At 47.3% G+C, this 25,832-nt stretch overlaps 2 protein-coding genes across 9 annotated transcripts in view; one reads left to right on the top strand and one right to left on the bottom strand.

Moving 5' to 3' along the window:
• Positions 1-7,594, bottom strand: part of TMEM68 (transmembrane protein 68) — a 29,896-nt gene extending 22,302 nt beyond the window's left edge. Inside the window, exons 1-2 of one of the 3 annotated variants that reach the window (XM_088469744.1) lie at positions 7,292-7,594; positions 6,898-7,056 (exon numbers count right to left, since the gene is read on the bottom strand). The gene's annotated coding sequence lies outside the window, so the exon portion shown is untranslated. The other 2 variants (XM_088469747.1, XM_088469746.1) reach the window with 2 other exon arrangements.
• Positions 7,595-7,741: 147 nt separating this feature from the next.
• TGS1 (trimethylguanosine synthase 1) overlaps positions 7,742-25,832 on the top strand; it is a 119,739-nt gene continuing 101,648 nt past the window's right edge. For 3 of the 6 annotated variants that reach the window (XM_088469534.1, XM_088469529.1, XM_088469528.1), the window contains exons 1-5: positions 7,742-7,893; positions 11,088-11,122; positions 13,692-13,799; positions 17,296-17,360; positions 18,380-18,546. In XM_088469534.1, coding sequence (XP_088325660.1) covers positions 7,792-7,893; positions 11,088-11,122; positions 13,692-13,799; positions 17,296-17,360; positions 18,380-18,546 — 477 coding nt within the window. In that variant the 5' untranslated portion in view covers positions 7,742-7,791. Of the gene's footprint in view, positions 7,894-11,009; positions 11,123-11,677; positions 11,730-13,691; positions 13,800-17,295; positions 17,361-18,379; positions 18,547-25,832 lie in introns of those variants that run through there. The other 3 variants (XM_088469530.1, XM_088469531.1, XM_088469532.1) reach the window with 3 other exon arrangements.

Below are 25,832 nucleotides of genomic sequence, written 5' to 3'. Positions count from 1 at the left end.
CTATTTATTTTCACCAAAAAAATATGAGATATGGTAAGAACTTACCCTTGTTATCTCTATTTCTACGAAGTCCATAGGGTTCCACAGGATACCTTGGGGTATAGGTGATGACGTCAGTCTTCAGGCACCACAGAGTTAAAATTTTCAGCCTCCCAGGATGCATCTGGGTCCCTCTCCTATACCCCGCCCCCGGGCCAAGGCATCTCAGTTACGTCACAAGCCATAGGCCGGAGGAGAAGAAAGAGAGAGAAGAAAAAAAAAATCTGGACACTCACAAGAATCACATTCTCACCATAGGGAGACGGAAAAACCGGTAACCAGAATAAAGCCCATCTGCAGTACAGGTGCGACAGGGCGGGAGTCCTGTGGAACCCTATGGACTTCGTAGAAATAGAGATAACAAGGGTAAGTTCTTACCATATCTCATATTTTCTACTGCAGGGTCCATAGAGTATCCACAGGATACCTTGGGGATGTCCCAAAGCAGTATCCTTTAAGGGTGGGGACGCTCCTGTGCTGAGAGGAGAATCCGCCGCCCGAAGGAAGCATCCTGAGAGGCAAAGATGTCAAAAGCGTAATACCTCACAAAGGTATTGACAGAAGACTAGGTAGCAGCCTTGCAGATCTGAACTGCAGAGGCACCACGTCTAGCTGCAAACGAAGGACCCACAGACCTAGTGGAATGAGCCCTCACCAAAGAGGGAACTGGAAGACCTTCATGAAGATAAGCTTCTGAAATTGCCATACGAATCCAGCCTGCCAAAGTCTACTTTGAAGCAGGCCAACCCTTTTTACGGAAGCCATAGGAGGACAAACAAGGCGTCCGGCTTCCTAAAAGAAGAACTGCGGTCAACATAAATTCTCAATGCCCGCACAACATCCCAAGTGGCGTCACCCACTGAAAGTCCAGGTGAATTGAAAGTCGGCACAACAATTTCTTCATTGATGTGAAAACTGGATACCACTTTGGGAAGGAATCCCGGACGAGTGCGAAGCACCGCCCTATTCCTATGAAAAATCAGAAAAGGGGGTCTACAAGAGAGAACCCCTAAATCCGAAATCCGTCTGGCCGAGGCAATGGCCAGAAGGAATATGGTTTCAGCTGTAAGCCATTTAAAGTCCACTGAGTCCAGTGGTTCAAACGGCGGTCCCTAGAGAACTCTCAGGACCACAGCCCAATTCCAAGGCGCCACCGGTGAACAAAAAGGTGGCTGAATGCGAAGAACACCTCGCATAAAGGTGTGCACATCAGAGAGCGCAGCAATCCTACGATGAAACCAGACTGACAGGGCAGACACCTGCACTTTCAGAGAAGCCAGGCGAAGCCCATGATCCAGTCCAGCCTGTAGGAAAGCCGACACCCTAGACAGGCGGAACTCCCTAAGGGAATACCCTCTAGGTCTACACCACCAGAAGAAAGTATGCCACACACGATGGTAGATTCTTGCCGAGGAAGGTTTACGAGCTCTTAGTATGGTTTGCACCACGGAGCTAGAAAAACCCTCTGGACCTTAGCATGACCGTTTCAACAGCCACACCGAGTCAGGTCCGGGTGAAGACAAGGACCCTATGACAGCAGATTCGGTCGTAATGTTAACCTCAGAGGAACGTCTACTGACAGACTCTGGAGGTCGGAGAACCAGTGCCGTCTGGGCCACTCGGAAGCTATCAACAGTAGCGTACCTCCTTCTTGATTTGAATTTCCGTAATACCCGCGGAAGAAGGGAAAACGGAGGGAAAAGGTAGGCAAACTGGAACGTCTACTAGACGGACAGGGCATACACCAGAGACGCCTTTTCGTCTCATGTTCGAGACCCGTACACCAGCAACTTGTTGTTGTGCCGGGACGCCATGAGGTCTATCTCTGGAAGACCCCACTTGTCCACCAGACTCCGAAAGACGTCCTGGTATAAAGACCACTCTCCCGGTTCCTCCTTGCTGGTTTAAATAGGCCACCGTGGTGGCGTTGTCCGACGGGACCTGCACAGGGTGACCCTGGAGAACCGGCTGTGCCCGCTGGAGAGCTCTTGACACCGCATGGAGCTCCAAAATGTTTATTGGAAGCTCCGCTACCGCCCGAGTCCACCTGCCCTGAAACAAGTGTGGACCCGTGACAGCTCCCCAGCCCCGGAGACTGGCGTCCGTTGTTAACAGGACCCAGTTCGCCACCCAGAACGGGCGACCCTTGTTGAGGTGGGTCATCTGCAAACACCAGGTTAGAGACAGGCGAACATCTGGAGTGAGCCCCATTGTCTGGGACTTGAGACACTGAGGCAATCCATTCCATCTGGACCGGATCAATAGCAGCAGAGGTTTGGAGTGAAATTGGGCGTACTCCACCATGTCGAATACCGACACCATTGAGCCCAATAACCTCTTTGCCAAGTGTATCGATACTCGACGACACTGCAGACAACTGCGCACCCTCAACTACAAAGCAAGGATCTTTTCCTCCGTCACAAAGATCCACTGCTGCCTGGAGGCCAATAAGGCCCCGGAGGTGCAGGATCCTCTGAGACGGGGTGAGAGTGGACCTCTGCCAGTTTGTCAACCAGCCGTGACGTTGCAGTACTGCAATCGTCAGATCCAGATGGTGTAAAAGAAGCTCTGGAGACCCCGCTATCAACAGGAGGTCGTCCAGATAAGGCAACAGTCGGACTCCCTGCGTCCGCAGGAGAGCCGCCATGACCTTGGTGAATATCCGTGGAGCAGTCACCAGGCCAAAAGGCAGTGCCCGGAACTGGAAATGTTCGTTGCAGATTGCCAATCTGAGGAACTGCTGATGGCGCAAAAGAATAGGGACATGCAGGTAAGCGTCCTGGATGTCCAATGACACCATGTAGTCCCCAGGTTCCAGTGCCAGAATAATGGACCGCAGGGTCTCCATCCGAAACAGAGGCACCCTCAAGGACTTGCTGAGGGCCTTTAGGTTTAGTATTGAACGGTAAGACCCATTGGGTTTCTGAACCAAAAATAGAATGGAATAGAAACCCAGGCCCCTCTGGGAAATTGGAACATGCACTGCGACCAGCACCGGGCGAACTGAAGCAGGCGCCCCCCACTTTGGGGTCCCCCAAAAGGAGGCCTGGACCGTCAGGCCGCAGGTTTGTTATCTGACCTAGGAGCCGGACTTCTGGTACTCCAGACCTGTTTCTTGGGCTTGGACAATTTCTTGGCCCCAGCCTGCCGTGGAAAGGACTGTACTTTAGGCCTACCTTGGGCCCTGTGAGGCCAAAAGGACGACCCACCAGCACTAGAAGGAATCGTAGCAGACAGAAGACATGCAGATTTTGCTGCTGCCAACGTAACTACAATTTTGTCCAGATCTGGACCAAATAGTACCTGTCCAGACCTTCTAATCCCTTTTTGGAATCCGCGTCCGCTTTCCAAGAACGCAACCATAAGGTGCGACGAGCAGCCACGGCTGCAGAGGAGATCCTAGAGGTGAGCATACAAATATCTAAGGCCGCTTCATTAATGTAAGTGGCCGAGTCTCGGAGATTGCCCACCAACTCGGTCTGTTCAGCCGAACAGTCAGAGTCCAAAGACGCCTCCAAATTATCCGCCCAGCGCTCCATAGCTCTGGCTACCCAACACATGGCCAGAGCCGGTCTGGATGCTTCCCTGCAAGGGAATAAACGGATTTGAGGCAGATCTCCACCTTGCGGTCAGTGACATCCTACAAGGATGACATCGAAGGCATAGGCAACGTGGCACTTTTGACTAGGCGTGTGACATGTGAATCCACTTGCATATGGGATTCCCGCTTAGAAAAATAATTGACCGCAAACGGATAAGCCACGGCTAAGCGTCTCTGGGGCTGAAACCGTTTACCTGGATTTTTCCACGCCTCCTCTAAATGATCCACTAATTGATCAGAGAGGGAACACCGTAGCCTCACCCTTAATATCCTTAAAAAGGCATATATGAATGTGGCCACCAAAGGATCAATATCCTCAATAACTAAAGCCGAGCGGACCGCTCGAATAAGACCAGGGATATACACCTTGGACTTAGCGTCCGGCTCTTTGGTACGGAGAGGTTCTTGGTCAGATAGATCCAGAATCTCCCCATGATCTGACGTCTCATCGTCATCCCCATAAGGAGCAGATAAAGACGCCACCGGCCGTTATGAGGCCGCAACACAGACTCCCCCTGTAAAACATCGGATAAATGCTGAACCGATGTAGTTAAGAGTATTAACCCACGCAGGCTCCGGAGAAACCTGGGAAGGGACAGGGAGACTGTGGGGTACCATCAATTGTCTCGGGAACTCCCGCATAGGTGACGACACCACTGACTGCTGGGACAAACCCGTCTGGGTAAACGCAGGTGGCGGAGCTAGCTGGCCCACAAGGTTGTAAGCGCCTTAGCGAAACAAGCCCAGGGAGGTTCCTGTACCGGGACCATATTCGGCCGTGACAGTGCCAGGCACTGGGGGCATAACCCCTCCGCGTTACCCTCCCCATCCGCTATTGGTACCTTACATTTAGTACACATGAGCTGGAGAGGAAAATCAGTCTCAGACATGATGGTAAGTATGTGACACTCACACCTTTACGTATTGGTATAGTGTGAATAACACCCTGCACACCGCGCACCGCAAGGGCTTTGAGCAGAGCAAGATCAGGGACAGTAATAAAGCTGACAGTAGAAAGTGAAAGTACAGACAGCAGGCTAGCAGATTAGTCACATACAATGCAGAAGAAACAAATCCCTGCACTATTAGCGCTGATTCTCAACTACTCAGACCCTCAGGCTGGTAGGACTCAGCGCTGCATACACTGACCTGTGACAAACAGAGGAGAGGTATGCTGGGGGACCCAGACCGCAATGCCACCGCTCACAGGCTTCCAGCAGTGTTCACCATGCTTTAAAGATGGCCACCGAGGAGCAGAAGATGAAGGAGGCCGGCCTAGGGAGGACAGCTGACACACTGTGGCCAATCAGGCAGAGCAGAGAGGCTGTGTGCAGCAGGGGAGGCGCCGGCTGTGAGACAGGGAAAGCGCGCTCCCCTGGCATGCATTTAACCCCTGGGACGCCGCAGCGCATGCCGCTCAGCAGCGGCCCGCTGTCCCAGGGGGTAGTGGAAGCGCAGGTTGGTCGCCTGGCTCCACGCTGCAGCCAGTCCCCAGGGAGCCCCTTCCTGGGGACTCAGGACCATGTGACCAGCGGGGACCCACCGCGGGACCCCGCTGCTTACCTGCATCCCCTTGGATCCGGCCATGGTCCAAAACATCTGGGGACACCGCTAGCCGTGACCCCAGATGTCTACCAGCATCCCCGGATCAGTACCGGCGTTCTGGTACCGGCGGGGTGTAGGGGAGACGGCATGGACATCAGTACTGACTGTCCATGCTGTACTCCCAGATGTGCAGCCAGCGCTGCTTTTAAAAGAAACTTCAAGGGCTCTTCATAGCCCCCCTCTGCACAGTGCCTCCGACTCCGGCCAGGCACCGACGAAACTGAGATGCCTTGGCCCGGGGGCGGGGTATAGGAGAGGGACCCAGATGCATCCTGGGAGGCTGAAAACTTTAACTCTGTGGTGTCTGAAGACTGACGTCCTCACCTATACCCCAAGGTATCCTGTGGATACCCTATGGACCCTGAAGTAGAAATACTGTTTTATATAATTCTTCACCACTTTTACAAATATGCTTCTAGAAAGCTTTTAACAAAACTTAAGGACACAAAGTAGTGTTATTAGTGCTAATAGTACACATCTGTAATGATTTCCAGTGTCAGAGCATCTTATTTTGGGGTGCAGACTGATTCCCCCAATCTGTTCAGTACTTTCCGCCTGTTATGCATTCGCCTATTTGTCGGTTCTGTAATTGAATAGACGAATTGCGGGGATGCGCATGCCACGAATTAGCCTCCCAAACAGGCGAATGCGGCGGAAAGTACAATAGGTGAAAAGTCTCTGACATTTCTCGGCTAATTGCATACGGGCCTTAGGGCCAATGGGGAATACATTGTTAAACAGAAATGTGGCACAGTTAAATAGTGACGGCAAAGTGATGCATACACCAATAAGGTTAGTGCGGCGTGGGCTAAAATTAGCCAAAAATCCCTGCATTGCACATAACACTTCATTCTTACTATAAAAATAGAATTGTGTCCACATACAGTATGTATTTAATCCTCAATATAAGAGTGGATGCATATTAAAACGTAAAAAAGAGCAATTTCCATTTATCCAGATTAACTCCTATTTTAGTTTTCTGTAAAATTTGAGAAGTTTTATATTATACTGCAAAGTGAATGAGATACACAGGAGTAGCCACCCTATAATCACTGCTGCATGACACATACCCAGACCAGGATGGTTAGAACCAATGCTGACGAGGCAACCAGGGATGTGCAGTCAGGGTAGGCAGAGCCTCCCCTATCATACTCCCTGTCATGCTCCAGAGTTTTGCTATACAAACGGTGATTTTATACATGTGTGCCTCCCCAGCCATTGACCTCACCGCACGTCACTGGAGGCAATCCTAAGGCAGCTGTTACAGGCAGAAAACTGCAGGGAATGTAACTCTATAAGAAACAAAGTTCTTGTTGTAAAAGTCTAAATTAGTAGTCTATTTGTTGTTGGTAGATGTTACAAATGAATGCTTGACGTACAAAGCGCACACAATTCCTTTTGCCATCTCAGCTAACAAAGTGGCTAAGCACAGCCTGAAATAAAATAAAATGTAAGCTATAGTTATACTGTACATGTATAGTATGAGAACGTGCTGGTTTTAAAACATCTAAATGTGAAACATGGATATCCAGTTACACGTAAAAGACATGAGAACATTCTGTATCAGATTACAGACAGGACACACTATAAGTAGAATATCAAACAATGAGAATACATACAATAGTGTATGTATGTGAGTAGGGCCCTCTTACCTCTTTGTTAATATCAGTGTAACGATTGTATTTGTACCCAAGTGTAAATCACTTCGGAGTATGCTGCCATCCTATAAATAGGTAACATGAATATAGATCTGCTAGGCGTAAATCCGGTACATCTTGCTTGTCTAGTAGTTAGATTGAATAAATAGGAACCTGAAATAAAAACATAAAATGGGGTCATACATTTTATTGAATTCTGAACCTACACTGACAAGGAAGAAGGAACATACACAACTCATGTCCTGTTGCTGCTACCATTGTAAGTAATGCTACATGGCAGAGGATGAATGCTGTAAAGGAGACATATGATGAAATCAGTAACCTGTCATCTGGGGGTAGGCATATTACTCATTGCCCCCTGCAATCCACCACACAGGAGAATACCCACCCTAATCCCCGAGCAAGCGTCACTACCAGGTTCCCCTCTTCTCTGATCTGTGCGACTACAGGCAGAATATAGAACTACAATTCCCAGCATGCTCTGTTGCCGCCTTTCTGTATCCAGTCCTGGGAAGTGGGCAGGACCACTGGGGCTGAGTTGTAACTGCTTGCTGCACACATATATCTATATCTATGGGTCATCGTGTAATATACATGCCAGGCTATATGGTGCAGTGACCTGTGCATGCACTGATGTGATGTGGCTGCACTTGCTCCTTGTTTCCCCCTGGCTATGACTATTTAAGTAGCACGGTGGGAGATGTAGTAGGCTGGCCTGGTGCTGACGTCATGGCTAGTGCACAAAAATGAATGGTTGGGAAGAGGGTGTCATGTGACTCATCAAACGCTTTATACACACAGGACAGGACGTGATCACGGGACATGGAGGCCGCAGCCAGTCAGCGCCATGTCCGTCCCTGGCAGGCAGGGCAATGTGCGCAATGCACGATGGGAGTTGTAGTTTTACCATGCTGCCGGATAGGAAACACCTACTGGATCCCATGCCGGACACTGCGGCGGCGTGATGATGTGATTACTCTTGTACACACTGTAAGTATTGCCTCACTGACGCATACAACTTGCTTTGGTTTAGTATGTAGTATAAGTTTATAGTATGTAGTATGAGTTTATAGTACGAGTTATGTTTGGTTGTATTTGCAAAATCCTATATCTTTGCTGGTTTGCCTGCTACATTGATAGCTTGGGCTTGTAGGTTATAATAAGTATTTCCTGCGTCCTGGAATGCATGGATGCATTGAATAACCTCTGACAACCTAGGTTGATCCTGCAGTTCTTCATGCTACGAAACGTTTCCAGAGCACCCTTAAAACCCCAGGGTTCTCCCTCTTCCGATGGTTTTGTTCACTAAAAGTGAAAGGTACCTCTCTAAAGCTAGGTACGCACCTTACATATGAGAACTGCGGTCTATTCATAAAGAACATGAAGTGGCTCATGATAAACATCACTATATGGGATCTATTCATGAATCAGAGAAGAGCCCTGTTTAGCTGAAATCAGGGCTCTTCTCTGCTTCATGCTATTCATGGAGTTAGTTTACTGTGGAGAAGTGTATTCACCAGCGGCACCCCCGTTCCATGCCTGCATTGCATCATTATACTATTGTATGGTGAGTGTGATTCATGAAGGAACTGACAGCTCCGCTTTCTGTTCCTCTCCTGCGGTAGAGATTCGCCATCTAAGGATAGCACAATCTGTACCGCAAGTCGAACAGAGCAGGAAAGTAAAACACTTCCCTGCTGTCTGCCCGGCGCTGGCTCCGCCCCCTGACCTGCTGCTCTGACGCCGGAGCATACGCAGTGAGGAGCAGGCATATCGGGCTCCCAATATGTCTTCTCATTGCGTACAGGGGTCGCAGAGGGGTCGGACAGCGCCTGAAGACGTTAGAGAGGTAAGTGTACATGAATGGCTACTAAACATCACTATATATCGCATATATAGTGATATCTTTTAGTAGCCACTTCATGTTGTACATGAATAGACCTGTATATCGCATCACATCGATGCGATATATATATTGATGTTTAGTAGCCATTCATATACACTTGCCTGTCCCGCGTCTTCGGGCGCTGTCCAGCCCCTCCGTGATCACTGTACGCAATGAGAAGACAGACATATCGGGAGCCCAATATGGCTGCTTCCCACTGCGCACGCGCCAATGTCCAAGAGCAGCAGGTCAGGTCAGAGCTGCTGCAATGGATGCTGGGGAAAGGGGGTGGAGCTAGCTCCAGGTGCCGGACAGACAGCAGGGAAGTATGTAGCTTCCCTGCTCTGTTCAGCTTGCGGTACAGATAACTTCATCCTCAGATGGCGAATCTGTACCGCAGGAGAGGTTTCCGTTCCTTAATGAATCTCACTCACCTTACAATAGTATGGCATGGAGCGGGGGTGCCACTGGAGAAGTAATACACTTCTCCACGGTAAACTATCTCAATGAATAGCATGACTCAGAGAAGAGCCCTGATTTTAGCTAAACCAGGTTCTTCTCTGCTTCATGAATAGACCTTACTTTGCAAGAATCGTCCGTTTGGCACAATTATTGCACCTTATGGCCGTCACGTAATGCCGAACTTCATGTAGCTCAGTGATTTTGTTAGAGCTGCGCATGCGTTGAGATTTCTAAAAACCTGGACGGCACATGCGTTACACAGAGGGCACGCATAAAGACGCTGTTAAGAAGGAGACAGATGGTGTCAAAGAAGGAGACAGATGGTGTCAAAAATGTTGTGGAAAAATGACGGGCTTTTCTGGGCAATGACTGGGAGGTGGCTAGACATGCTCGCAAAAATGTTCTGTAGTGTTCAATCTAGCGACCTGCATCTGTCGCAACCCTTGCAGTTCCTCTTCCTGCCTGGGGTGTCGCTCTCTGCTCTGGTGCTTATAGAACACTCAGCTGATGCAGCAAACTGCTGAGCTACAGACCAGAGTGTGCTAGATTCACCAGAGCAGAGAACGACACCCAAGACCGGAAATAGTCACTGCACAGGTATGGGGTGCTAGAATGAACACTAAGTCTGGGAGCTAAAGTGGGCTGGAATGGGGTGGAACTGCATTCTGTCAGCTCTATTTGGAGGTCGAAACAGTTCCGCCTCCTTCGGCCCACCCAACCCAGCATGTCAGCCCAGCACCGCAGGGAGATGCCGGGCAACTGCTGAGATTTTGTTACTAGCGGGCGCCCGGCTCCTTCCCCACAGGAAGGAGTTCATTCCTGAGCTCCAGTTTACGGTTCCCCTCACGGGTGCTATCGGAGAGACATCATGACGTCTCTTCCATAGTTCCAAGGAGCCACCAGTTGGACGGCAGCGGACGCAGGAGCGGAGCTTAAGGTAAGTTTGTTTTTGTTTTTTTTTTCTTTTTGTGTGTGTGTAAGGGGCACTACAGCTGTGGGCATTGTATAAGGAGCACTACAGCTGTGGGCATTATGTATATTAGGGGCAGTACTACTTTTGTCATTGTGTAAAAGGGACACTACTGTGTGTCATAACATGAATAAGGGACACTACTATGTGGTGTAATGTGAATCGGGCACTATGTGCGGTGTAATGTGAATAAGACTATGCTACTGTGTGGTGTAATTTGAATTGGGGATACTATTGTGTGACCATGCCCCTTTTATGGAGGCATGTGCATTCCCTTTATTAAATAAGTGCCTCTCTAGGACCACTTTAAGCACTTTCTAGGTCCGTTTATTAGGCGTGTCGTGGGTGTGTCAATGCATTCACAGCCGCAGGCATAGGAGGCCATAGTCAGATGGAGAAACTGCACCTGTCATAGGGCTCATGCAAGTTTCAATGGTGTAACAAATGGTGGCATAAAAATTGGTATTACAGTGTGCATGGATTCTAAGTGTGGGGCTCAGACTTTGCACAATCATCCGCACAGATTTACACAAGGGAAGGGATTTGTATCGGCATTTGCACCAATAGACGCTGCTGGGTGCTGTTCTGTGTCTGACTCAGGCACGATGTGTACCCAGCTTTAGTGTGACCTGATGTGTATGCAGTACATTACCATTGTATTCAGGTAACTCTGATAACTACCCAAGTGTAACAATTCCTACATAAGGGTGTAAATGTATTTAGGTAGTACTGACATTTATGGCCAATTAAGCTGTAGGTAGAAATAAGTAATACTGACTTTTTCCCCAGACATTGGACTTCAGAAATGCTGGTATTAATAAGTATCATTCATCTGACTTGTCGTTTTCTTTGAAATTATCCAAATAGCAGCAGCAGCTGGGAACACAAGGATCTTCATCATTGTGAGTCTGTTGTACACTGTCAATAAAAATGTTGTATACAGTACGTACACACTTCTGTAATTTATTAATGTTTCTTAAGCTGGGTACACACATGAAAGATATATCTGTAGATGATGGTTGTTCATACACACTGACCAACCATCACTGCCATCTGGCCGGGGGTTGTGTCGTGTCCCCCTCCCCAGCGGCCTGTGCAGTAAGTGTAAGTGTCCGCCCATACACACAGCACAATGTGCAGATATATCTGCCACCGGCTGTGGTGCGCAGCCAATGCAATATGTCTAAACGGCATTCGCAGACATATCATCGTCTGTACACTGGCTGACGCACACAAGATATATCTGTTGTTCAATTGAGCGGCTGATATGTCGACCAGTGTGTACCCAGCATTATGCTTTCATAATTGGACTTTTATATTCAGGTTTGGTTAATGTGTCCTAAATATGGAAAAATCAGAAACACTGAGCAGTTTTTTGCATATATATATTTTGGGTATATTACTGACTATAAAAGGTATAATCCTGCAGGTAAAAATGTACCAGGACTAGCTACCCAGGACACAAAGCACATTCCTGCAAAATGAGCAAGTTGTCAAGAAAAATAGTAGGTGTGCATTATCACAGGAATGTTAGAGACCATGGGCCAAATGTAATAGGGTGAGAGTTTAGAAAAGTGAGAGTTTTTGACACTTTTTAAACTTTGCCAATGTAATAGAGTCCAAAAACAAAGAAACAGAGCGAACTTGCATGTTTTTTTAGACTTAAAAAACTCTCACGATTTAAAATCTCATTCAGATGTTTTCCCATTTTGAAAATAAAACTCAACCAATGTGAGCGTTTACTGCTAAACTCTCACATTTTCTAAACTCTCACCCTATTACATTTGGTCCCATATCTCCTTGCTGCCCCATTAGTCCTGGGACAGGAACAGACTGAAAGCATGCACATTATGCAGGTGACATTTTGAGCACCAGTCGTTCATGACAATGAGCATATAGCAATTGTTCATAGTTTAAATAATGTTACTTTTATAGTTTAGAATCACATCACATATTCCAGCATACAGAGCAAGAGAAGTGGCATAAGGTAAAAATAATAACCAATGCCAGTTCAATAAAGCGCGGGTTTGTCTTACATCCAAACAAGTATCGAGCTCTGTGTGGCTCAATAACATCACTGATACAATTACATGAATTTGATACATATTATACAAGGATACTCACATTGTTCACTGCATAATAGCTTTGTTCACTTGAAGCTCTGATATCCAGGATCTCAGATTATAAACCAACAAGTTCCTCATATCTTATGTGTTGTGCCTGCAACATGGAAACATTTTAAAGTGAATAAATAATATTTATTTTGCAGACCACAGTGGAACACAGAGTGGAACTAGTTTTAATAAAAAGGGGCAAGAACAAAAGTTGTTTCATTTCACCTGAAATATTAAGTAGATAAACTTAAGGTGCCTACACACTTGGCGATGTGCTCACGATCTGACATTGTGTCCAATTTCCCCTTGAACTCTCCCCAGCAGCTCCCCGGCAGTTGTGGGCACGATTTGGTGTTAAAAACTGTCCAATGTGACAAATGATCTATCGTTCCTCCTAACTATTGCAGTGCATCGTGACTGAGATTGTCAGATCTGCCCTACAGCACGGCAGATCTGAAGATGCGATGTACGACCTGCAGGGACGCGCATTGGCATCGTGGTCATGAGTGGACTCTCACGATTTGGGCATATTTTACACGATTTGTCGTCACGTTGGGTCGGAATCCGGCAAATCGTGTAAAATATCACAAAGTGTGTAGGCACCTTAAATATCCCACTCTTGTTTGTTTTTATTTTATTAACGGCTATTTATATAGCGCAAGCACATTCTGTTGTGCTCTCTTCAACCTTCTTCACCTATTATCACTTCCCAACATCTCATAATCAATATAATTTCTTTAAGCACCATTTTTGGGCATCTTGACATATCTAATTAGTATTGTATGGAATAACATTTTCAGTGCCGTTTGATTTGTAAAGCTCATGAGAGTACTTTAATTTATATAAATAAAATATGAACCTGCAGGATAGTCTCTGTACGGTCACAGGATACGGCGACTTCTAATATCTTTATAATCCAAAGTATAAAAACTAATTTCCTCCCTATAACCTTACACAGTAATTGGCTGATTTTATTTCACCCCGCATTATCTGTAGATGTTTATTATGTACATAAAATACAACTTTGTAATGCAATATTTGTGTAAGGTACATTTCACTGTAGTCTTAGCACCTTCATATTTTCATTCCTTATTTCCTTTTCATTACTTTGTACCCTGTTTGGTAGAGGGTGGGGATAGTGACCTGTAGCCAATCAGATTATTGTATTATCAGGTGTCCTGATCACATGGAGTGCTGTAACGTACCCACTCGTATATCTGTGTAGTGCGGACGGGGCCGCATGTGGCAGAGGCTATATCATGACGAGTGGAATGAAGGCAAATAGGAAGTTCGCCGCCTGACAGATACCAGAGGTTTAGACATCCCTTTTTTTGTCATTTTCTGTGCACTATTTTAGGACCATGCTGTGTGTGGAATGGAATCGTGTGGCAGAGATGTGTCTTTATCTGGATGATCTGAGCGAGGACAGTAGGATACTGTGCCTCTGCTCCCGTGCTTTTGTCAAGTAAGTTCTAAGCCATCAATATTTCCTAATCACCGTCAAACATTTTAAATAAATACAGTATGAATGATTTGTCCCTTTTGTACTAAGGGGGAGATATATCAAACTTTGAAGTGAAATAAAGTAGATTAAGTACTAACCAATCAGCTCCTAACTGTCACTTTACAGGCTGTGTTTATATGACGACAGGAGCTAATTGGTTGGTAATTTCTCTCTCCAGGGCTTAGTACATAGACCCCTGTGTTTGAAAATTGACAGAAGCTGATTGGTTGGCACTTTGTATCTATCCCAGGTTTGATACATCTTCCCTTAAGTCCTGAACTGTTGTGTTTTATAATTGTAGTGAGTCTTGGTTTAGTAAAGTCCTGTCAGTAGGTGAAAGCAGTTTTATAGTATTTCATCATATGTATAATTAAACTAGAAAAAAATACCTTTTAGAGGAAACTTGTAATAATATGAATATATTATGCAAGGTGTTCTGTTATGTTGTACTTAGTTCTGTGATGTCTAGGCCAGTTTCACATTTGCCGGTTTTGGCCGGGCGGCAAAAAGGCGCCCGGTTTTTAGCTGGGCTTGGAAAAATAGATAAAGAAGCAGGTGGGTCCTTTCACACGTCACGGCACGGTCACAGCACGGTTGCCGTGTTACAGCTGGGAATATCCACTGTACAGGGCGGCTCCCGTGCCGTCTGTGCACGCCAGTGGTGTAAAGGAAACAATGTTTCCTTTTACACACATGGGCTTGTGCCGGCCAGGCTTGTGTAGCAGCTGCTGTTGCGCATGCCCAATAGGGAAAAAAAACCTCACATTAAAAGCTGCTTAAAGCTGCTGCTTATGAGAGGCACTGAGTGCCTGAAAAAAGCCGGCTGGCTACCGCCAGGTTCTTCCCCGGCCGGCCAAAACTGGCAAGTGTGAAACTGGCCTAAAGCTGCATACACACGTAAAGCTTTTCTGTCCAACCATCCAATTAGTTTATTGGTTGGAATAAAAATCTGGTAACGTATGGGAGTAAATGACAATCAACAATTTGCTCCCAAACGCCGGAAAATGGACAAAAACTGTTGCTTGAACAAATTGTTTAGATCAAACATTTAACTAACTTGTCTGACGGCCGTTTTCATCTGTTTTCTGGCATTTAGGAGCAAATTGCTGATCATCAGTTACTCCCATCCCTTACCAGATTTTCATTCCAACCAATCAACTAGTTGGATGGTTGGACAGAAAATCTTTACGTGTGTATGCAGCTTAACAGTGCATTTTTTTTGCAGATCTTCTCAGTATCACAAGTGAAACAATTAGCTCCACCTGTGGATCTTTTAGAATTTCAGCCAGTAATGAATACACATGTGATTGTGAACCCACTAGGAGATCTGTAAAACATGCACTGTTTGAGGTCCCTGAGGACTGGAGTTGGGAGTAGGTCCTGTTCTTCTAGCTGTATGGCTTTTTGCTCTCAGTAGGAAATTTAATTAGAAAATAAATGACCGCAATTCATGAATCATACCTATATTCATACATATACACTTTTAAGATTGTCATATATAACAACATCACCCTCTTGTAATAGTTTATTTGTTCAAGCCTAAAACATGATAGAAAGACTGTAGGATAAACTGTACTGTGACCAATATTTATGCATGGTTTTATGTGGAGGATTAACCGGTAGATTCTAGAAGAGAGTACACTATTACAACAAAGCGAGATCTCACTGCCATTATAAGATACAGCACCACCTTCTGTCTCAGCTGAGTACTAGCTGAACTAGTAATACTTCGCCTGTAGATTTTATGCTTCATCATGACTGTCCCTGTAAGTGTGGCTACACACCTGAACGACTTGTAATTGGTCCGATTTTACGTCCAATTTCCCTTGAGGCTAGAACATACGATATTGAGCGTACACACTGTCCAATATCGTATACGACAGAACAATATATTGGATCGTTAGATTCTATACAATCTATCGTTGCTCCCGTACACACAACGATCACTGGCAACATATGACAGCAAATCATGTCGATATGTAGGTATAATCAGCCAAGTGTGTAGCCGCCTTACTTCTGCCATGCTAAAGAGCTCGTAGTGAATGTGACACCTGCAGTTCCCTTTATGTGCTACAATCACACATTTCCCACCTTCAATAAAGTGTATGTCATTGATGGCAATAGCCTTCCATTGCTTTGAGCTTCATTTACTGACTTTAAAATGTGTTGCTTAAAGCATAATTCAGGGGGTCAGAATAGCAGGACACCCAACAAACTGGTAATCAGGGTGAGGGTCACTTCAAACTTAACAACCCTTTAAATCATTAAAAAATTATAAAATGTTTATCTTCTGTAGTCTTTTTCTTTTTCCTCAAGGCTGGGGGACACTGGACCATGGGTTGTAGGTGGGAAGGCGTGGAGTTGGCACTTATGAATGGAATCTATAACTAACCCACCCCCCTGCAACCCCTGACTTCAGTGTAGTTTTAGTGCCTGTGGAAGGTAGGTACGTTTGTTAAGCCTTTTTCTCTATAGCATAGGGTCTTCAAGGGGCCAGGACAATCTGTCACTGTTGGATGTAGTCTGGGCCCTACAGATTTACTTAGTTAGAACTTCAGAATTACATGACACGGACTCTTTATTGGTCCTTTATGACGCCAACAAGCGTGGGTGGCCAGCCACAAAGCAGACCATTGCAAGATGGCTCCGCTCAGTGATCTCTAGGGCTTATTCGGATGCGGGGCGTCCAGCACCAGCCAAGGTGTCTGCTCATTCCACTCGGGCTGTGGCGGCCTTCTGGGCGGCGCGATCAAGTTTTTTTGCGCAGCTACCTGATTCTCTGCCCACACTTTTGCACGGTTCTACAGGTTTCATATTTTTGCCTCCACTTTGGGCGTACACGTCTCTGCTCAGGCAACCGGAGCGTTCCCTCCCCTGGGGGCAGCTTTTGAACGTCCCATGGTCCAGTGTCCCCCAGCCTTGAGGAAAGAGAAAATAGGATTTTTGGTACTTACCGTTGAATCCTTTTCTCTGAGACAGGCTGGGGGACACTGCGTTCCCTCCCTCACGCTCAGTCGTTTTGAGTACGAGTTATGATTTCGGTCCTAAATGACCGTCAGTGCGTTGTTATTTTTCGGTATGACGGTGTCATTGAATAGTGCTTCTCCTTACCAGGCACTTTTGAAGTTGTACTGAAGTCAGGGGTTGCAGAGGGGGAGGGAGTTATAAATTTCAGGCATTACTGCCAACTCCACGCCTTCCCACCTACAACCCCATGGTCCAGTGTCCCCCAGCCTGACTCCGAGAAAAGGATTCAACGGTAGGTACCAAAAATCCTATTTTCTTTCAATTTTTACCTTTTTCAAACTCTTCTGACTATATAAAAATAATTATAATTTGTGGTTTAAAGAGTGAATGTGTTTTAAATGTATGTATGAGTGTTCTTGTATAACAGTGGGATGTTAGAGCACCTTATGCCTCAACGTCTGTTTTCTCTTCTCTTGTTACATCCTTCTAGTGATCGGAATCTATACTATTTAGGATTTAAAAGAAATGACAATAACCAAAAGTATGATGATAGAGGTAAGGCTTACATAGGATAGATTCATTTTTTTATGATTATTAATGTTTAGACATGAACTTCTCACTTCCAGCCTGCTCTCCTATCGATCAGAAGCATGGTAGTGCGCAGTACATGGAGAAGTACATGATGCTCCACATTTTGGCTGTGAAATTTTATACTGATAACCGATCCTTTCCATTGTATTATAAAGGCATAGGAGACCCAGATAAACCCCTTCATTTTAGTTCCATTGTTTACAACATACACACCTAGGTAATGGGTAATTCCAGCACCTAGGTAATGGGTAATTCCAGCACCTAGGTAATGGGTAATTCCAGCATTCTGGTATTGGAAGCAACTATCCTGCTGGCTATATCATTATTTTCCTGCTGGCTATAGCATTATACTGCTTCTCTTACCCTTATTACTTATTATGCTGTCCTTTACGCTTTTGGCAAATTTAAAAATTTGTACACAGAATGTACATACAATTACAAATTCAGTAAACAGTAAAACATATCTGTCTGCACACTCTCCCTATACTGCACTGATCGCCATTATGCATCAGACATCCCTCAGGGGGTTTGTTTCTATTTTCACTGAAAACCTTTATCTTCAATTGAAATAGTCGGGAAAGGCACCTACATTTGCTTTACTGCACAGTATCAAATGCAAATAAAAATGTATTTTAAATATCTAGCAGAAATGCTTTAAAGTAGGTGCTTTATGCAATGAGACTATTATGGTACCAAATGCAACTAGAATACATAAACCATAAAAACAACTAGAATACAACAGCATGAACAGTAAATATAAATCTAATGCAACTGTAACAACAACATAAACAATAAATATAATGGCATACAACTGTTAAAACAACATAAACATACAGTAAATGAATACTACCGTTACAACAATGTAAACAATAAATATAAGTAGAATACAACTGTTACAACAGAGTTATCAAATACAACAGCATTGATGACCTATAGTTGTTGTTTTGAGTCGCATAGCTGCGATTTGTTTTATCACATTGCAGATTATGAAGAGGAGGAAGAAGAGGCAGTTTCTGTAGCTGCTCCAGCAATCTGTAATATATCGGCTCTCCCTGGTGAGGATGGGGAGCTGGACTCCGAGGCTGAGCTCATGCTGCAAATGGGTCTTCCGGTGCAGTTTGGTGGATCCTCATTTGAGAAGAACTTTGTGGTAGGACTTTCTACCTGCTTTTAATTTTAATTTGTTTGTGAAAGCATACTGCCAGTGTAGGATCACTCAACTGTACGCATCATAAGGGAGTTTATAGTATTTCAGTAGGCGCCTGATGTCCTGTTACGTTAAGTACCAGTTCCTATATTTATCAAATATAAAAGGAAATAGATCCATGCCTGGAGGGACTGGTTTAACAAGATGGTTAAGTGATGCAAAAATAATCAGCCGAGCAAATTAATGCATAAGTTAGCTAGATACATCTGTCCTTGTTGATCTAGATCAGTCATTCCCAACCTCTGTCCTCAAGGCACACTAACAGTCCTGGTTTTAGTGATAGCCATGCTGCAGCACAGATGGTTAAATCAAATTAACTGGGATACTAATTAAGTCACCTGTGCTCAAGTATGGCTATCCTTAAAACCAGGACTTTCTACTTCAGGGTCCATAGGGGGTTGACCTTGGGGTATAGCTGGATCTGGATCCTCTGGAACCACGCAGTTAAAGCTTTAGCTGCTCCCAGGATGCACTTGGGTCCATCCTCCTCTATACCCCGCCCCCGAGCCACAGGCACCTCAGTTGGTAAGCAGCCCAGGCCGGAGGAGGAGACTAAACAGAGAGAAGGAAGACTGGAGACACAAGAAAACCATACTCACAGAAAAGGGAGATGGAAAACCGGTGACCAGCAACACAGCCCTTTTGAAGCCAGGTGCGTCAGGGCGGGCGCCCTGTGGACCCTATGGACTTCGTAGAAACAGAGATAACAAAGGTAAGTTCTTACCATATCTCTTGTTTTCTACTTCAGGGTCCATAGGGGGTCCACAGGGTTGACCTTGGGGATGTCCCAAAGCAGTTCAACTAAGGGCGGGGACGCTCCTGTGCAGAAAGGAGAATCGTGCGCCCAAAGGATGCATCCTGAGAGGCAAAGGTGTCAAACGCATAAAGCCCCCAAAAGCTTTTTATTTAAGAAAAAAAAAAAAAGGGCCTGTTTAGGTTTTTTATTTTTAACAAGAGGCTCTTCAGTGGCAGCGAAGGGCTGTCTAAACAGACGCCCACGCTGCTGCTCTTATTCTTCACTGGCACTGCGACGCCAGTATCGCGCTGGGGATCGCCGCAGGAGGCCAGAGTCCGTACTAACCGGACTCTGGGGACCTCCCTGGACTGCTGCTGGAGACACCGGGGACTAGGTAAGCCGTGAGTCGCCGATTAGCGGCGGCTCGGGGGTATTGCCAGACATGCAGTCTTTTGCCCCCGGTTCTAGGGGACAGACCAGGGGCTGCTAGCGGTAGCGGCGGGCTCCCCCTCTGCGGAGGACTACCCCGTGGGACCACTAGACCACCAGGGATTTCAACGGCAAGCGGGAAGCCGGCAAGCCCTGGGGTTAATAGCTAGCCAGGGGAGGAAGCCTTCCCTGTTTAGCGGCTCCTCCCCTCAGCGCGCCTTTCAGCACGTAGTCTGGCGTCGCTGAGCTGCAGATTCCTCGGCCACTCCTCCTCTGAGGTCTCTGGGGGCCATTTTCTTGTGGCAGCGCAGATACACTCAGGACCGGTCCCCCTGTGTACACAGCGCTATAGCCCTCCCAGACACTGAATCTGGGAGGTTGATTGTAGTGGAAAGGTGCAGTGAGTATATCTTCTCTGCACGGTATGTGACTTTTGCTAGTGCTGCTGTCTGTGCTTATTTCTACTTACTGTCAGCTTATAACTATCCCTTTACTTCTCCTACAAGCCCTACAGGTGTGTGGGGGAGGGGCGTTTCTACAGACCTCACCTATATAAATCATGTATTTGTGAGGTCTGTCACATACAGTTGTGTGCTACACAGTACCATATTGTGGGCTGTTGTTCAGCACACTGGTGAGTGCACTTGATTCGGCTCTGTTGCCAGATATATTTATATATTTAATATATTTTGTCATGCCGGACGAGGAGATTGAGCACTCCGTGGCTCCGGTGTTGGTCTCCTGTGGATGCTGTTCTGCAGGGGTGGATAGGGAGGATTTGTCACAGGATCACAGGATGGCCTGTGTAGACGGTGCCAGGTGGTTCCTGGCCCATCAAAGCCTCCTATAACGCAGGAACCACCATGGGCGATGTTTTCTCAGGTGCTGGTGTCTATTGCGGACCGTCTGTCGGTCCCGACTGCGGTTCCTACTAGGGCATTGCCCCAGCCGGCCGTCCCCCATTCCCCGGGTGTTCCGCAATTATTTCGCAGTCCGCCCGGGTCTCAGTCTGTTGGTCCTTATGCGGGGTTGCCTATGTATATACAGGCTTCCCCTGTGACGCAGCAGTCTGTGGTGCCCTTCCAGGCCCCTGTGGCGGCTCCTCCACCATGGGTGGATGTGCTCTCCAACTCCGTACAAAATTTGGCGGCCGCGTCTTCGGCTTTTCAGTCAATGTTGCAGACTGAAGTGCCTTCTAGGGCGTCAAAACGAACACTAATGGCGCAGGCGGCACATGTATCGGACTCAGAGGGGTCCTCGGATGATGGGGAGGTTCCTGATGACACTGACTCGGACACATCGGTCCAGGAAGTGGATACCAAGTCGAGCACTGGTTAGGGCGGTGCTAGCCATTCTCCTAATAGAGGATGAGGCACCAGCTACTAAGTCGAAATATCCTAGTTTAAAAAAAACTAAGGTGGCTTCTGCGGTGTTTCCCCTGTCTGATCAGTTTACGGATCATGTGGTGGCTTGGCAGGCGCCCAGTAAGAGATTCCTACCTCAGAAGCGGTTGGCTTCTAATTACCCCTTTCCCGAGGCACATTGTAAAAAATGGGAAACTCCACCGTTGGTGGATTCTCACGTCACCCGTTTAATACGGAGCGCTACTTTGCCATTACCGTCTATATCCTCGCTGAAGGATCCCACGGACAGGAAAGTTGAGACTTGCTTAAAGTCCATTTACTCCCTCTCAGGGCAGTGGCCCGATCGTCCATGGCCATCTCCTGGGTGGCCAAGGCCATTGAGGGATGGGCCAACGCATTGGAGGATACCTTTCCGGACGACGCTCCGGATGTCCAAAGGGCGTTGTTGGGACAGATGAGAGACGCTGCTTCCTACATTGGAGAAGCCTCTTTGGATGCTAGTCTGCTGACCTTCTCCTTATGGCTGAGGTCCTGGAGAGCGGACTCCGATTCAAAGAGGGGCCTGGAGGCCTTACCTTTCAATGGAGAATTACTATTTGGTCCGGACTTGGACAAAATAGTGGATGGATACCCTGGCTAAATCCAAGTCAGCTTTCCTCCCTTCAGCGGTAACGCCTGCCAAGGTCCCGAGCTCGGCTTTTCGTTCCTTTCGGGTTCAGGGTAAGGCAAAAGATCAGTCCTTCCCGAGACAGTCGGCGGCTAAGACCGCCTCTAAACCCAAGAAGCAAGCCTGGAGTGCTCGGCGCCCTTCTTCCAAGCAGGAAGATAAACCCGCGGCCTGATGGGTCGGGCCTCCCTCTGGGGGACCTCAGAGTGGGAGGCCTACTTCTCCAATTCGCCCAGTGTTGGCACAATACCACCACGGATGCCTGGGTTCGAGAAGTAGTCTCTCAGGGGTACGCCCTGTCTTTTCGGGTCAGGCCGCCCCGCCAATTTTTTTGCACGAGTCCTTCTCTGGACAAGACCAAAGCTTCCCAGATTCAGGTGGCTATACAATCCTTGCTAAAAGCAGGGGTCATTGTTCCCGTTCCGCAATCTCAACGCAGGACGGGGTACTATTCTACTCTGTTTCTGGTACAGAAGCCCAATGGTTCTCATCGCCCTATACTGAATTTGAAGTCTCTGAACAAATACCTCAGGGTTCCCAGGTTCAGGATGGAAACGTTACGTTCCATCATTCTGGCGATGGAACCTGGAGATTACATGGTCTCCCTCGATATCCAGGACGCCTATCTCCATGTGCCCATTGCACCGCCACATCAGCGGTATCTGAGGTTTGCTATCCTGAACCATCACTACCAGTTTCAAGCGTTGCCTTTTGGCCTTTCCACGGCTCCAAGGGTGTTCACCAAGGTGATGGCAATTATGGCCGCCCACCTTCGGTTCCAGGGCATACGGCTGCTGCCGTATCTGGACAATCTTCTTCTGCTGGCGGGCTCCCCGGAGGTACTTCTTCGACATCACCTGACCATTGCTTGTCTTCAGGCACATGGGTGGTTGATAAATTGGAAGAAGTCATCTCTGATCCCATCACAATGGATGGTTCATTTGGGAGCCCTTCTGGATTCTCGTCAGCAAAGGATTTTCCTGACTCCGGAAAAGGTGTCTTCCCTACAACTGCGGATACACAGTTGCCTGAGCAGTGCCAGGGTGTCGGTACACTCGGCCATGAGAGTCCTAGGGTCCATGGTGTCGGCATTCGACATGGTGGAATTTGCCCAGTTCCTTTCCAGGCCCCTGCAGGGGCAGATTCTATCGGAGTGGAACGGTTTGCCTCACCGGATCCGATCCCAGACACTGGTCTTGTCCTCGGAAGTGCGCCTGTCTCTAGCTTTGTGGCTTCAGCCAGCTCATCTCATCGAGGGTCGCCCCTTTTGGCTCCCGGATTGGGTTCTGCTCACAACAGATGCCAGTCTCCGGGGTTGGGGGGCAGTGACCGTCTCGTTGTCTCTTCAGGTCCGTTGGTCTGCAGAGGAAGCGGTTCTTCCCATAAACGTGCTGGAGCTGCAGGCCGTGTACAGGGCTCTGCTGTCGTCAGGCACCGCTCTTCACGGAAGGGCAGTGCAGGTGCAATCCGACAACGCCACCACGGTGGCGTACATCAATCAACAGGGAGGAACTCACAGCCGAGCTGCGATGTCAGAGGTGTCTCAGATCCTGGCTTGGGCGGAGCGCCACCTTCCAGCGATCTCGGCAGTCTTCATCCCGGGAGTCCTCAATTGGGAGGCAGACTTCCTCAGCTGTCACGACGTGCATCCCGGGGAATGGTCGCTTCACCCAGAGGTGTTTCAACTTCTCGTGGACAGATGGGGACTGCCGGAGTTGGACGTGATGGCCTCTCGTCACAATTACAAGTTACCCATGTACGGCTCAAGGACAAGGGACGGAGGCGCAAGCCTGGTGGACGCGCTGTCAGTGAAATTAACATTTCACCTAGCAGATCTGTTCCCTCCGATCTCCCTGCTCCCTCGGGTACTAAGAAAAATCAAACAGGATGGGGGCACGTTTCTGCTAGTGGCCCAGACGTCCTTGGTACTCCGATCTCAGGAGCTTGTCCGTCGACGCTCCATTCCTTCTACCTGCTGTCTCAAGGGCCTTGCCTTTACCCGTATCTGGGTCTGCTGTCTTTGACGGCGTGGCTCTTGAGACAGCCGTCTTAAGGTCCCGGGGCTTTTCAAGCTCTGTCATCGGTATCATGCTGAGGGCGCGTAAATCGGCCTCTGCACGGATTTACCACAGAGTGTGGCACACTTATTTTCAGTAGTGTGAGTCCAGAAACTTTGATCCTCAGGTGTTCAGGGTTTCTAGGATTTTGGCATTTCTGCAGTCAGGTCTTGACCTGGGCTTACGTCTTGCTTCCCTGAAGGTTCATGTATCTGCTCTGTCTATGTGGTTCCAACGTAGAATCGCTACACTGCCTGACGTTCATACCTTTTTCCAGGGTGTTCTTAGAATCCAGCCTCCCTTTGTGGCTCCGTGGGACTTGGCGGTGGTGCTTCGGGTCCTGCAGGGACCTCCTTTTGAGCCTCTTAAGTCGGTTGATCTCAAGTGGTTAACACTTAAGACTGTGTTTCTCCTGGCAATTGCTTCGGCCAGGAGAGTATCCGAGTTGGGGGCACTTTCCTGTAGTCCCCCCTTCTTAATTTTTCACCAGGACAGAGCAGTGCTTCGCACTCGTCCTGCGTTTTTGCCTAAAGTTGTCTCTAAGTTCCACATCAATCAGGAACTGGTGGTGCCAGCTTTTCAGTCCCCTGATCTTACAGCTGGCGAGGCTTCGTTGGATGTTGTCCGTGCTCTAAGAATTTGTGTTGATCGGACTGCTTCTGTTAGAAGGTCCGATTCGTTGTTTGTCCTCTTTGGTTTTCATAAGAGGGGTTGGCCTGCCAACAAACAAACTTTAGCCCGTTGGCTTTGTTCTGTTATTAGGGAGGCTTATGTACAGGAAGGTTTTCCTGTTCCAGCCTCTGTTAAAGCTCATTCCACTCGGTCTGTGGGTCCTTCTTGGGCCGCTAGACGTGGTGCCTCCGCTGTTCAGCTGTGCAAGGCAGCCACTTGGTCTTTCATTCAGATGTTTTTGAGGTTTTATGCGTTTGCCACCTTTGCCTCTGGGCGCAGGATTCTCCTTTCTGCACAGGAACGTCCCTGCCCTTAGTTGAACTGCTTTGGGACATCCCCAAGGTCAACCCTGTGGACCCCCTATGGACCCTGAAGTAGAAAACAAGAGATATGGTAAGAACTTACCTTTGTTATCTCTGTTTCTACGAAGTCCATAGGGTCCACAGGGCGCCCGCCCTGACGCACCTGGCTTCAAAAGGGCTGTGTTGCTGGTCACCGGTTTTCCATCTCCCTTTTCTGTGAGTATGGTTTTCTTGTGTGTTCCAGTCTTCCTTCTCTCTGTTTAGTCTCCTCCTCCGGCCTTGGCTGCTTACCAACTGAGGTGCCTGTGGCTCGGGGGCGGGGTATAGAGGAGGATGGACCCAAGTGCATCCTGGGAGCAGCTAAAGCTTTAACTGCGTGGTGCCCGTGGATCCAGATCCAGCTATACCCCAAGGTCAACCCTGTGGACCCTATGGACTTCGTAGAAACAGAAATAACAAAGGTAAGTTCTTACCATATCTCTTGTTGTTAGTGTGCCTTGAGGACCGTGGTTGGGAACCCCTGATCTAGATGTTCATTTAAATGTAATGGTGACAAAAAATAACTTTCAGTTTGGGTGATTAAAAAAAAAATTATAATCTTTGAAGTGGCTGTAGATACATGCACATTTTACAGTGCTTGCAGTACAGTGTGGACTTGGCTGTGGTTTTGGAGAAGACTTTTTGACTACTCCATGCTATAAAATGTTAATGTTTAGGTATTGGGTACGTGTACATGTTAGATGAAGTGCTGCTCTTTTTTTTTTTTTTTCCTTCTTGGGGTAACTCTGATAACAAATATTTGTCTAGAATTAAGACAAATAGAAAACAGTACTTCTTTCAAATCCCCAGATCCGTTAAGTTCAGTGGGTCACCTGTTGGCTTTGACAGTCCGGGCAAGAGATCACCTTCACCCTTCTTTGAGTTTCTTATGCATCAATGGTCTCATGAGGGAGGATATAAAACAAGAGAGAGAGCGAGGAACTCTTGCTCAGACCACTAAAG

The sequence above is a fragment of the Taudactylus pleione genome, unplaced genomic scaffold, assembly GCF_031769625.1.
Source record: "Taudactylus pleione unplaced genomic scaffold, aTauple2 ptg000093l, whole genome shotgun sequence".
In the NCBI taxonomy this organism is placed as follows: domain Eukaryota; kingdom Metazoa; phylum Chordata; class Amphibia; order Anura; family Myobatrachidae; genus Taudactylus; species Taudactylus pleione.
The sequence above is the reverse complement of the archived record's forward strand: the minus strand, read 5'-3'. Positions and strand labels throughout refer to the sequence as shown.